Source organism: Colius striatus, chromosome 3 (genome assembly GCF_028858725.1).
Source record: "Colius striatus isolate bColStr4 chromosome 3, bColStr4.1.hap1, whole genome shotgun sequence".
In the NCBI taxonomy this organism is placed as follows: Eukaryota; Metazoa; Chordata; class Aves; order Coliiformes; family Coliidae; genus Colius; species Colius striatus.
This window is the reverse complement of record NC_084761.1, coordinates 17,041,291-17,053,560: the sequence shown is the minus strand read 5'-3', so window position 1 is coordinate 17,053,560 and position 12,270 is coordinate 17,041,291. Positions and strand designations below refer to the sequence as shown.

The 12,270-nt window shown below is 47.1% G+C and overlaps 1 protein-coding gene across 1 annotated transcript; it reads right to left on the bottom strand.

Annotated features, from left to right (window-relative positions):
* Positions 1–7,255: 7,255 nt before the first annotated feature.
* On the bottom strand, positions 7,256–11,961 carry GFER (growth factor, augmenter of liver regeneration). The gene is made up of 3 exons (XM_061992972.1): positions 11,731–11,961; positions 11,139–11,350; positions 7,256–10,273 (listed from the first exon to the last, which is right to left on the bottom strand). The coding sequence occupies exons 1-3, from the start codon at positions 11,932–11,934 to the stop codon at positions 10,111–10,113; spliced, it is 579 nt and encodes a 192-aa protein (XP_061848956.1). The 5' UTR covers positions 11,935–11,961; the 3' UTR covers positions 7,256–10,110.
* Between the last annotated feature and the right edge of the window lie 309 nt (positions 11,962–12,270).

Genomic DNA, 12,270 nt, shown 5'->3' with positions numbered 1-12,270 from the left:
TTCGTAGCACCGTGATGATGATTCCGGTTCCATAGATACTGATGCCATGACAACTCTGACATCATCTCTGCTTCGGACAGGAACTGCAGGGAAAGTGGCAGAGAGGAGTACGCATGCACTGCTGGCACAGAGCAGGCCTCTGGCTGGGGCTGGGGGGCTCCTCGTGGCTCCCCACCAGCTTTCCTCCCGTCCTGCTGTCCATAGAGCTCGTTTCCTCATGCAGGGACCAGTGCCAGTACCAGATTGCACTGGGCACACGTGTAGCAGGCATGTTCAGCCCCTTACATGTAAAACGCTGTAACAAGGCAGAGGGTTCCCGTGTGCCAGGCCCTGGCTCTGGCTCACTTTGGCCTTTTGCAGCTTTGCCAGTCTGTTCTTTCTGGCAGGTGGAATTGGGATTTAACCATTAAAGCTCCAAATTATGCCATTCAGTTTTCCCCCATTACAGGTGAGTCATCATCTCTCCAGATCTATTTCTGACTCTCAGCAGGAAAAGCAGATCTCAGCCTTTCGTTCCTCCATGCCCCCAGCTCAGTGGAAATCACATTTGACTATGTGAAAGAAATGGCTATGAAGAGCATAGCAGGCTGGTCTTTCCTGCTTTCTGCTGGCAGGATGTCTCATGGGGCTGGCCAGGGATTGCACCCCAGTATCAAGAGCACCATCAGCTGCCTCCTGAATGCCAGGTTAAGAATAAAGAGCATATTCACTTGAAGGGATTACCATGGGTGAGATCTCCCAACAGATTCACCAGTTTAGAAGCTGCTGTCCCAGTGTCCTCTGAGTGACCCTCAGAAAACTGATGGCATTAAGCAAGCTGTGGGGTAGGAGAGCAGTGTGATCCCAGGGGTACTGCACAGGGAATTGCCTACACCTATGAGGGTCTGCCCTTGGTTTTCTGACATTGGGAAAAACTCTTTTTCATCTTTCTAAAACAACTTGCCCAGCTCATATCCCGACTGGGACCAGCATATTTTGGACAATGCAAAGCACAAGGGACCAAGCCTGAATCTTTTAGACGCTACCATGAAACTGTGACAATTTGTTCTCAGACAGATTTATGGTTTATACACTTCAGGGCACGACCGTGATGCATCAGGCAAGATCCCCACTGAAATCCCTGCTTCAAAACTTTTCTCTTTTGTCGAGGTTCACCTCTCCAACTTCTGCTGGGTGCAGTATGTTTATACACACATTTTTTCATATCATGTTGTGCTATTTTTTTCCCCTGCTACACTGCAGATAAAGCACAGCAACTATCTCTAGCCTACATGCAAACTGTATTTGTTTCATTTCCTATTGCTGCAAGTAAGCCGACAGATACACAGAGCCAGCCAGTAACGGGAAAGGATATTGCATCCTCAACATTTTCCCCATCAAATGGGGAACAGTGCTTAGAAATGGCACTTTCCAGAGCACTTGTTCAGTTTGAACAAATTCTGTCTGTATTGACCATTTCCTCTGGATTTCAATGAGAATTTAATTAATGGTAGTGTAAAACATGGGCTTGCTTCCTGCTTCTTGTAGTCACAGTGACTATTTAAAGAGATCAGGTTTTTACGCAAGAGTAAGTATGCAGACATGGCAACCTTGAGGAGACAAGACATGGGGCTATCTCTTCCTTCAAAGCCTGTTCGAGTCAGCCCTACCCATTCAGCTAAGGACTGACCTCAACCAGGTCTACAGAGCTAAGAGTGGTGATGTTTTTGAAGGACAAATGGCTGAACATAACCAATTTATGAAAGCCTACCAAGTTACTCGTCATCAGCTGAATGACTATCAGCCATGCCAATGTTGCTCTGGAAAGCAGAACATGTTTGTAACAATCCCAAGCAGATGGCTGGGGCACCCTGCTCCAGCATTCCAGCACTGCGACGGCAGGGACCGGGCCCACAGGACACCCAGTAATGGAGATGAATGAATACGACTTCTTTAGCAGGACTGATGCTATGTGGCAGAGGGCAGCAGTGGGATGCTCCTGATTTGGCAGGCAAAACAATCACAGAATCGAAGAACGGTGGGGGTTGGAAGGGACCTCTGGAGACGAACCAGTCCAACCCTCTCCTAAAGCAGGTTTCCCTCCATCAGGTCACCCAGGAACACGTCCAGGTGGGTTTGGAAACCTTCACACCCTCCCTGGGCAGGCTGTTCCAGCCATGCTTTCTACCTCACGTCTCTCAAATAACCCAGCTGCCCTGCTCCCCGGCTGTGCCGATGTATTTGTCGCTCCGCTGTTGTTCCGAGCGCCCGGAGCAGCAGACCGCCGGCTGTCCGCAGCGTGCCCGCGAGAGCCCGACGTGCTCCGCCCACGTTCGCAGCCACCGCCTCCGGCAGCTCGCCGAGCTCCGATGCCGTCTCGCACGGGCGTGGGTGGCAAAACGGCTTGTCCTTCGCATTCCCTGGGCAGCACGCTTCGAGCACTACTTTGATATGTGTTCATTTACTTGTTACTCTGAAATGCTTTGCCTGACATTCATTAGAATCTGGCTAATACAGCCTTCAGCCATTAGCCTGGAGAAGAACAGGACAGCTGATGGAAATACTTGAGAGGTGCTTAGACATTCATAGTGTCCGTTAACAGAGAATGGACTTCATGATTGGCAATACCTGAACATGCTATAGCTAGAAAGCTACTTAATGTCCTCCACCCTAAGAGATCCAAAAATATCTGTAAGGTTGTTTATCAGCTGGTTACTCATCCACTTCTGAAATGCAGACATTTCTCAGGTGGGATTCAGCAGTTACTGTTCAAGTATAAACAGAAGGTTTATATGTATGCTAGAAAAATAGGCAGAACACTTTACCAACTGCAATCACCAGGGGAAGATTTGGATAACAGAACTCAATTAACTGACACAGCTTTTTTTTTTAACAGAAGAGTTAATGTCTCAGTACTTGCATAAAAACCAAACTGAACAAAAACCCCAAAGGCTTTCAAAACACTTTCCAGTGGTGTGGTTGCAGGCTTGACTTCTCACCTACTAAATTTATTCTTTGCCTCTTCTCAGAATAGTTTATAGCATGAAAATTTTGGGGGTTTTGGCAAATCAACAATCTGATCTGACTCAGCCACTGGTCTGAACTCTGCTGCGTGAAGGTGCACAGCACCTCGGGAGGAGCTAGACAAAAGGGAAATAAGATCTCTATCTGTTTTCTAAGCCGACCTCCTGAGGACCACAACAGCAAGTGACATCCTGTAGGGTCTCACCAATATGTTAACTTTGATGCTTGTAATCTGCTACCTGCTGGGTGCTGCAGCTAAGCAGGTGTGGTAACACAAGCAGAGTTGACAGCTACAAGAACAAGGGGCAGCTGCCGAGCAGCTCGAGCTGTGCTCTGATATGCACAGCTTCTACAATTCTCATTTGAGACACATCAAGTTTTGCTGCCAAAGGAGCTCTCTCAGCTCAGTCTTTCTGGTGTCACCATCTCTGCTCACGTTACACAAGAACCCAAGACCCACAAGTGCAGGTTCTGGGGGAGAAAGGCCACAATGTTTGCATAAGGAATGTGGTATTTATAGTGAGATACTGGATATAAAAATATTTAGTTTCTAAAGTGAATACAGAAACAACCAAACAGGTCCTCGGATTCAAACGAAAGACATAAGGATGGATTGTTCACTCTAGTGAAATCACTCATCTCAGCCTCAGGGGCAGGTCTGTGCAGTACAAGCACATGAAAACAGCCTTCCTGAAAGAGACTGTCATCTAAATGGGAAATACAGGCAAAAACTGCTGAAACCACTATTTTTATCCCCATTTTGCAGAAGTGGAAGTATGGCTGCAAAAGACGAAGTGACTTACCTGGAGTCTACCAAGAAGTTTATGACTACAAACTGAACTTTGATCTCTTGAGTTTCCAGCCACACACTCTCGCCATATGGGCCTTGTTTGACACACCTTGCAGATCTTTTACCCCATCTAAGAAGAAGGGTGTAAGGCACAGTCACACAATTCACTTTCCCACACTACTGGTGGTTTGGAACACACATCAAGGATGGAGGAAGCAGCGAAAGCCCAGCTTTGCCTGACCATACTGAGCATTTGAAAGAAAAGTCCCCACCTAGTCCTGGAACTTCAGTTTAGATCTAAAGCTTAGCGTTCTGCTAAAACTGGAAGCTTCGGGGAACTGCATGAAATAGCTGCCTAGTATCTGCAGTGGGGAAGATATTGAACCACCTCAGCTGTTTTCTTTCCCACAGATCTCCTAATTCAAGGCAAGACTCCCATGAAACTGTGGGATTTCTTCCTACCTCTTCCTGTGCAGAAAGGCTGGGTTGCCTGATCCTGATCCTTTTTTCTCCAAAAGGAACAGCTTTCCTGAAGCCATGACTGTCCTGTGATCTTCCTTCCAAATCCTCTTTTTCCTCCATAAAGCCTCCAGAGCAGATGACCATCACACCTAGTCAGTTTGATTCCTTCCCTGACTAAAACCAATGCCTGTTTCATGACTGCTGCATACCCTTCCCCTCGCCCATGCCCGGTCCGTGCAAGAGCCTACACGAGCCTGCGCATCCACTAAAGAGCCTGTGGGTGGCACCACTGAGCTGAGCCAGCATGGACCTGACCACCTTTGAGCAAGGCACATCTGCTGTTGGCTTAGACCACAGGAGGAACGAAGCAAGCCACAGGACCTACAATCTCTGCCACCTCTGAAGGCTGGCCACAGATGAAGTATCCTACAAGCAAGCAGCCTCCTATGTCATCCACACAGGGCTCTGAGTAAGAAAGTGACTGATATGAAATTATAAAATCAAATTAATTTACTCTTTCCAATCTGTTAATGACCTAATAAAAAAAAGCCACAACTTCTCCATATATGACCAGCTGTGGGATGAAGATTAGAAATGCTGGAGAAAGCAGCCAGACAGTGTTTTATTATACTTTCAAGTGCAGATTTTAGCTGCAGACAGAGAATTAACATATCCCTCATTTAGGTAATTATACAAGAGGTACTGGACACTAGTTTGAAATGTAACTGAAGTTACCAAAATCGCCTCCCGAAAACCACAAGAAAGGAACTATCATTTGATACCTGGAGCAGTTGCTACTCTAGAGAAGGGACAAGAAAGTCAACGAAATACAGGCTTTGTTGCCCTCTACTGTTGCCTTGGTTAAAGTGCAAAGTAAATTTTCCCTGTAGCTTCATCCCTGCGAAGCACATGGCAGCTACAGAGAGAAGAAGCCAAGCAGCATAATGGTATGTCATCTATGGGAGGGAAAACCTGAGACCAGCAAGAGGAAAGAAAACGCAGCAGCCTGCACTTGCACAATGCACAGAGGCACAGGGCACCTTTCTACAGGGAGCAACGCAGCAAGGTCAGAGAGGCAAGTGCGGGACTCGGACCACCGTCTGAGTGGGAGGCTGCCCGATACCTTGAGCCCAGACAAACACTGGCTTGACTTTCCAGGCTGTGTTAGCTACCCTTCACTAACTCAGTAAGTGCAGACACTAGGGACACACTCCAAGAGGAACAGAACAGATTCAAAGCTGGTCAAATGCCAGTGCTGCTTCTGGAAGTGTTAAGAATTACCAAAATGAAGAACTGACAGCAATAGCAGATAGCCCAGCACCAGCACAGCTAAAGGTACCAACTAATCCTTCCTCCCACTAATCCTTAGTTGTGAGGAACCAGCCTTTGTTCCAGAGTTTTGCCAGCTGTGGCAAGCTTTCTGAGGTGCAGTGGGTGAATGCTGCATGCCAGCTACTACTGTCTGGCAGCTCCCTTGACTGTGAATTCATTGTGCATCCGTGCAGACACACCTGCACTGGCTGGGGCAGCCAGCTTGTGATCCACACATGGTGCTCAGGTCTGCTTTTCTGGGGGACTCAGCTCCAGCTGACCACAACCCTGACCCTCATCCTCTCAAACACTCTTCTTCCTTCTAAGTGCTGATGTGCCTACATGCTCATAGCTGTGGTTTTGCTTTATTGTATTTCCTATTAGCCTAAAAAAAAAAATCAAGAGATGATTTCACACCACCTTTTTGGCGGCTTCTACCGAAGTGTTTATTTGTGGCTACACAAAATATTGAACAGCTCCTCCTCACCATTCAGACAGAAAATCTCAACAGTCTGTCCAGGCATGGGGAAAAATATATTAAAAATTATAAATAAATGCTGATAGGAATTGGGGAAAAAAAAAATCCCAAACCAAAATCTAAACTTTACCCCCTCCAGGCCCGTAAAACTCAACAGTCAGAAATATCACACACTGTCTGTAACAGGGCTGAGCAAGACAGACATGCAAGCAAAGGCAATGAGGATCTTACTGTCAACAGGAGACTGTGTACACCAAACACACTGCAAAGGAATAGCTAATCCCTGGGAAAATGTTAAGGCATAGTGGTACTTCCTTCAGCATCTCTGCTGTTACTTCCTTAAGCAACTCTGCCTCCCATGCATGAAGTGGACGATTCCCTCGTGGCTCCCTGCTCTTTGCTTTTGATGCAGGGAATTAAAAAAGAAAAAAAAAACCACCTGAATTACAGCTATGAACACAAACCCATCCCTGAAAACAGCATGTCCTTTGTGAAGCTGAAAGGTTAGCCAGCTGCCTGTTACAGAGGAGCAGCTCTTGAGGAAGGTCCCACAAGGTCCTCAGGCAGCACCTGCACCTGGCTGTGCTTTTCTTGCAAAGCCTTTGTCTTGCTTCCTATCTTACTGATAGGAAGCAGCTTCCCCTTTCTGGAGCATGTGATGGGCTGTGCAGTGAATACACAGTTAACAAACACAGCTCTTCAGGGGATGACACCATCCTCTGCCACGCTGCTCAAATCCAGCTTGATTTGAGCTACTCTCAACTGTAACACTACTCTTAATGCTGTCTGAAATACACAACAAAAAACCCCACACTTGAACCCCCTAAAATATTCCCCTGGTTCCCACATCAAACCAAACTCCAATATGATGGGCAAGGACCTGCTGCCCAAAAATAACTGCACTTTGGTAGCTTCTCAAGCCACAGAGAATTTCATCAATTCAGCATTACAATAGAAAAGGACCAGCTGCAGCCTCATTTTCTCTGATCAGCACACAGCCAGAATCACACCGCCTCAGCTGAGCAGCCAAGCTCAGGCAGCCATATATCGGCACAAAGGAGGTTAGACACACGAGCACAGGATGATGCCTCTTCCTAAGGCCTCATGCAGTAGGGAAGCCAGGAGTGAACTCTGTTCCTTTATTATTTTCACATAAACAGGAAATATAATTTGAATACAGATACTTTTAAAACTAGATTTAATCAAGTGCATTTAGAATTCACAATTTTCTGTACACAAATACAAGTATCTTCAATAGAAATTGCTTACAGAAGATTAAAACTTGACATGTGGTACAAATGAGCAGCAAAAAAATCCTTCCTGTCCCTGCACAGTCAAGTCCACAGAGATTATAGTATGCCTGAGAAACATCTAAGCCAAAGCTCTTCTGCAAAGCCATAAACATGAGAGAACAGAGTGCAAGCATCTGTTTTACCAAATGGCCACTTAGTGAAGTTACAGGCTGCCCTAACAACACCCTAATAGCCATAGCTGGTGGTCTCGTGATTAGGAAGCAGATGCTGCCTTTAGCTTTAAGGCTCTTCCCCTGCCCCTGCAGAACAGCACACCCAAAGGGGCTTTCCCTCTGCACACCTCTACCACTTCCTTTAAGAACAACACGTGGGGACAGAAAATGTGTTGTCACAGGTGCTAGCCCCGATTCTGAGCAAGATCCAGGTTTATTTCCCTCTCTACAGCCATGCCGTGGACAGATGCTGCAGTACAGTGCAGGTTACCTGCAGAAGTTAGCCAACAGAAGGCAGCTGCGCCCCAGGCGTGCTGCACGGTAACTGCAACGCAGGGACGACCTGGCCCCTTCTCAGCATGAAGATGAAAAGGGATGAGACAGGTGTTTATCCAACCTCCTTATCGACACTGAAGCAAATTAGAAAGAAATCGCATCATCTGCTCCATCGGTGATCAAACTGTCTCAGTGAATAGACAAGGAGCAGACTGGAAAGGAAGAACAGCAAATTCCTCCTCTAGCACAACCAAGGCCAGAAGGAAATGCATGTCCATAACCCCAGCTGCTGAAACTATCCTGACAGAACTGGGTAATTTGGGTCATGCCTGACAAAACAGGAGGACTACAGCCTTTTCCTTGGTCCCCTTCCACTAGTGGATACCAACGTGATTTGTTTTGGAGCCAGAGTTTATTACCAAAAAGACAAAACCCAAGGGCTGGAATTTATTTGTTCTAAGATCCTCCACATGCTAATAGAGAAATTTTCTAAGCACTTTTAATATATCTTCAGGCCTTAATTCAGACTGCATACTTCTTTGTGAAGTCCCTTATCATCAGGTTTGATTGTTCTGTTAGGAACGTTACTTCAAGAATAATCAGTCCATAAAATTTGTTTCATAGTGTTTTAACAGGTCCAACTTGAACAGGCCATAAAACATTAAAACCTATTTCCAAAGTTCTTATTGCTTTCCTGAAAACTAAGGAGCCCCACTAACACAGGTGTAAAGATCAAAGTTCTTAGATATGAGCTGTCAACATACTCTTTAACACTTATAAAAAGTACCACTACCATTTCCAGGAAATTATCAATCAGCAAGAGTAAACTCACAAACATACTGTAGTGTCATAAAATAAGGAAGCTCACTAGAACACGCAAGAGAATCTCAGCAGGAAGTACAGGAACAAAAAGCCTACTGTCGTCATGCTTTGTGCAAACTCCTGCAAACTCTTCACAGCCAGAAGTACAGTAAAGGCATGACATCAATGTCTACTTCAAGAACTTGAAATTATTTTGACTTTTTTTTGTAAGCTGTCTTCTTGGAGTTTTTTTAGAGATGTGTGTTAATATGCATTGTGGTGTAAATTATTTATGCTGCTACTCCACTTGAATTTGAAATTCACACTTAGGTATCAATACACTGATGCACTACAGCTGACCTAGGGAAAATGCATCTAGCGTGGACTCGGAGCAGTTTCTTCAGAGGGAATGTACCCAAGAGACTGCTTCGAATGCCCCCTGCAATAAAGACTACACAAAGCTGACATCAGGGGCTTAAGCAGGACAAAGATACTGCAAGGGCCTTGTGAAGTCATTTTATTCTAAGAGAGATTTTCAGCTAGGTGATAACACCAAAAATCAACCAGGCCAGCAAGTATCAATCAAGAATTTTGAAACACATCAGAAATACTGTGTGCCAAACAAAGCTGAGTATGCTTCGTTGCAGGTATCAGTCTCAAGCTATTTTCATGAGAGACAGAAGTTCAGAGCGGAGATGAAGAGGTTATCTGCTTTAAGAGTAAGTACTCCAGTAGAACTTATCATCACACCACTTCTGGATCCAAAGAAAATTGGCAATTTATTTAAAACATTTGATTTTCACCCAGTTGATACTTCATTCCACTCATCAGATGGATTTGTTTTTCATCCTGCCTTTGTTTCTCTCTCTACAACGCCCTCTTACATAGGATGAAACACAAAAATAAACTGAGAATCTGGGCTCCACGATTTTGGTATTTAAATGAAATGTACCTGCCTTCAGGCCTTTTACTAAAGGAACAGGATGCAAGTTTAAAAGCAAGCACTGTAGGTCTCCTAGAGATCCGAGGCTACGAACTTGGCACAAAACAGAGGGTAACTGTTCTCTATTAGAACAATAGAAATGAAAATGACAATCAGATGCATTTTCCAAAACATCAGGATGATGCCTGCAGACATACATAAAGTGCCACAGGGCAGCCCCTGGGAAAATGGATTCTAGCGAACCAAAGTATGCAAATGTCCCTAAAATAAGGAAATGTCGTCATGGAAAAGTCTCCACGAGTTTGTCAGCAACTTCATTTCACAGATTTCTGGCACTTCCTGTGTCAAATGTAAAGCCTCAGTCCCTCAGCTACCACATTTATGCAATCACTTAGAAAACATTTTATCAAAATACTATTAGGATAAGACTTTCAAATTTACTTTGAGAAGGAGTTGATATTCAGCCCCACAAGCCACACCAGTCACACACACAGACACACAGCGACCGGCTCCCACGTCTCCCTGTAGTCACTCAACAGGGCTGAACTGGTCTATCAGATTTCCAGAGAGGTCTCTATGGATTAATCACAACTGCCATCTTTCCAACCATCTCGCCAGCGCTCATCCACACGAGAGCAGTCAAATTCAGATTTCCCCAGTTTCCTGTTCACTTCATTATGAAGAAGACACAACCACTGGGAGAAGTTATTTCTGGTGCTAGTATCAGGCTGATTTGTACGTAATCTGCAAACAGGGAAGAGGAAACAAATGTTACTTCTTTACAGTCACTAACTTCAGTACTCATGGCAGGCACATTGCACACTGACAGCAAGAGTTACCTTTCAAGGAGACTCTCTAAGAGAACACAGAAGAGAGAACACAGAGATCACTAATTACCAGAGGCCAAACCTCCACCATAAAATTCTGATGGCTGCAGCTGGCTTGGTTTTATTCACTGCCTACTCCTGGAAAAGATGCAGGAGTCAAACAGCTCATCTATGATAAAAGGCAAGGACTTGAGTCCATCAAAACACTGATTTTTAAAAGCAGAATAATAAATGGGAAAAAAAGTCCTTGTTTTGCCATGTGATGCCTGCTGAGTCAGTGATTAGGCTTCAAACTTCTTTTGCATGTTCATCATCCAGAAAAGAGGAGTTAAAACTTTCAAGAAAATAGTTGACAGTAACAGGAGTAGAAAACTTTATCAAACATCACAGCCCATTTCAGACTTTTCTTCTACTGCTGAGGTTGTCAATAAAGGGGATTTTCCGGGGTTGAAGAACATTTGCCTCCTGAAAGCCAAATTATTTCAAGTCTAATTCCACAACTGAGCACAAGTTCCATTTGAACCAGAAAATCCTGCAATCACCTGAGGGAAGCCTCGGAGGCAGCATGCAACCTGATAGCAGGAGAAAAGGCTTTTGTTCTTTTCATTAAGTGTATCTCAGATTTATGTAATAATGGAAGAAACCAGATCAGGTAGCTATAAGCCCCAAATGCAGGAAGAGCTGCTGGTAATGCAAACAGCTACTGCAGCCCAGCATTTCAGGCTAGTCCCCTCAGCAACAGTTACAAAAAAAACCCACAAACCCACAACAAAGCAACTCACTTTTCCCTCAGATCCTCAGCGCAGTGCTCGCAGGGGTAGAACTTGGAGAAGAGGTTGATGAAATCCCTCATCTCCTTCTGCTGGGTGCTGGTGGGGTGGTCAGGGTAGTAGGCTGCCATGGTGTGCAGGAAGGCCCAGGTGCTGCGGCCCAGCTGCTCGCTGTCGAGGGGACAGTCCGGTGGTGGCTCTTTATCCTCTGTGACCGTCAGGTCCTGCAGCAGGAGAGAGGGTTGTGACAGGATGCTGGTGCTTAACGAGGAAACAACCCCTTTGTAGCCAGGCGGGAGGATAAGGGGGCGGGGGGGGAGATATCAGACCCTTCACACTCTCAGCAGGGCACAACGGCCAAACCCCAACTTCGCACCCGGCAGGGAGAGGATGGAGGTCCCTTACACACTCCCGCAAGGGCGAAATCCCGCCCCTGTCCCGCCAACACCCCGAGGAGGGGGACGCATAGCCCCCTCACACCTGGGGGGCAAGATGGCGGCCCGGTTCTCAGCTCTACGGGGGCCGTGGGCCGGCCGCTGCCCCAGGCCCCGCGCTGACCGAGAAAGCTCCCGCCGCGCCTCCCGCGGGAAAGCCGCCGCCTCACCCCGCCCGGGGCCGCCTGCTGCCTCTGCTCCCGGAGCCAGCTCTTGAAATCCGTGCAGGCCCGGCACGGCTTCTTGGACCGCTCCTCGGCCCCGGAGCCCGCGGCACCGCGCGGGGCGGCGAAGGGGAAGGAGAACGGACCGCTCTCGGTGCCCGGGAACGACGAGGCGCCGCGACCCTGCCGGCCCTCGCTGGGCGCCGCCATCTTGGCGCCGCGGTGCACCACGGGCCGGGGCGGCCGCCACTTGAACTGCCCGCGCGGCCCCGCGCAGCCCCGCAGCGCACACGTTCCCATGGCACCCACAGCCCACACACCTCCCATAGCCCACACACCTCCCACAGCTACCCCCACACGTTCCCATGGCACCCACAGCTCACACACCTCCCATAGCCCACACACCTCCCATAGCTACCCCCACACGTTCCCATGGCACCCACAGCCCACACACCTCACATAGCCCACACACCTCCCATAGCTACCCCCACACGTTCCCATGGCACCCACAGCTCACACACCTCCCATAGCCCACACACCTCCCAT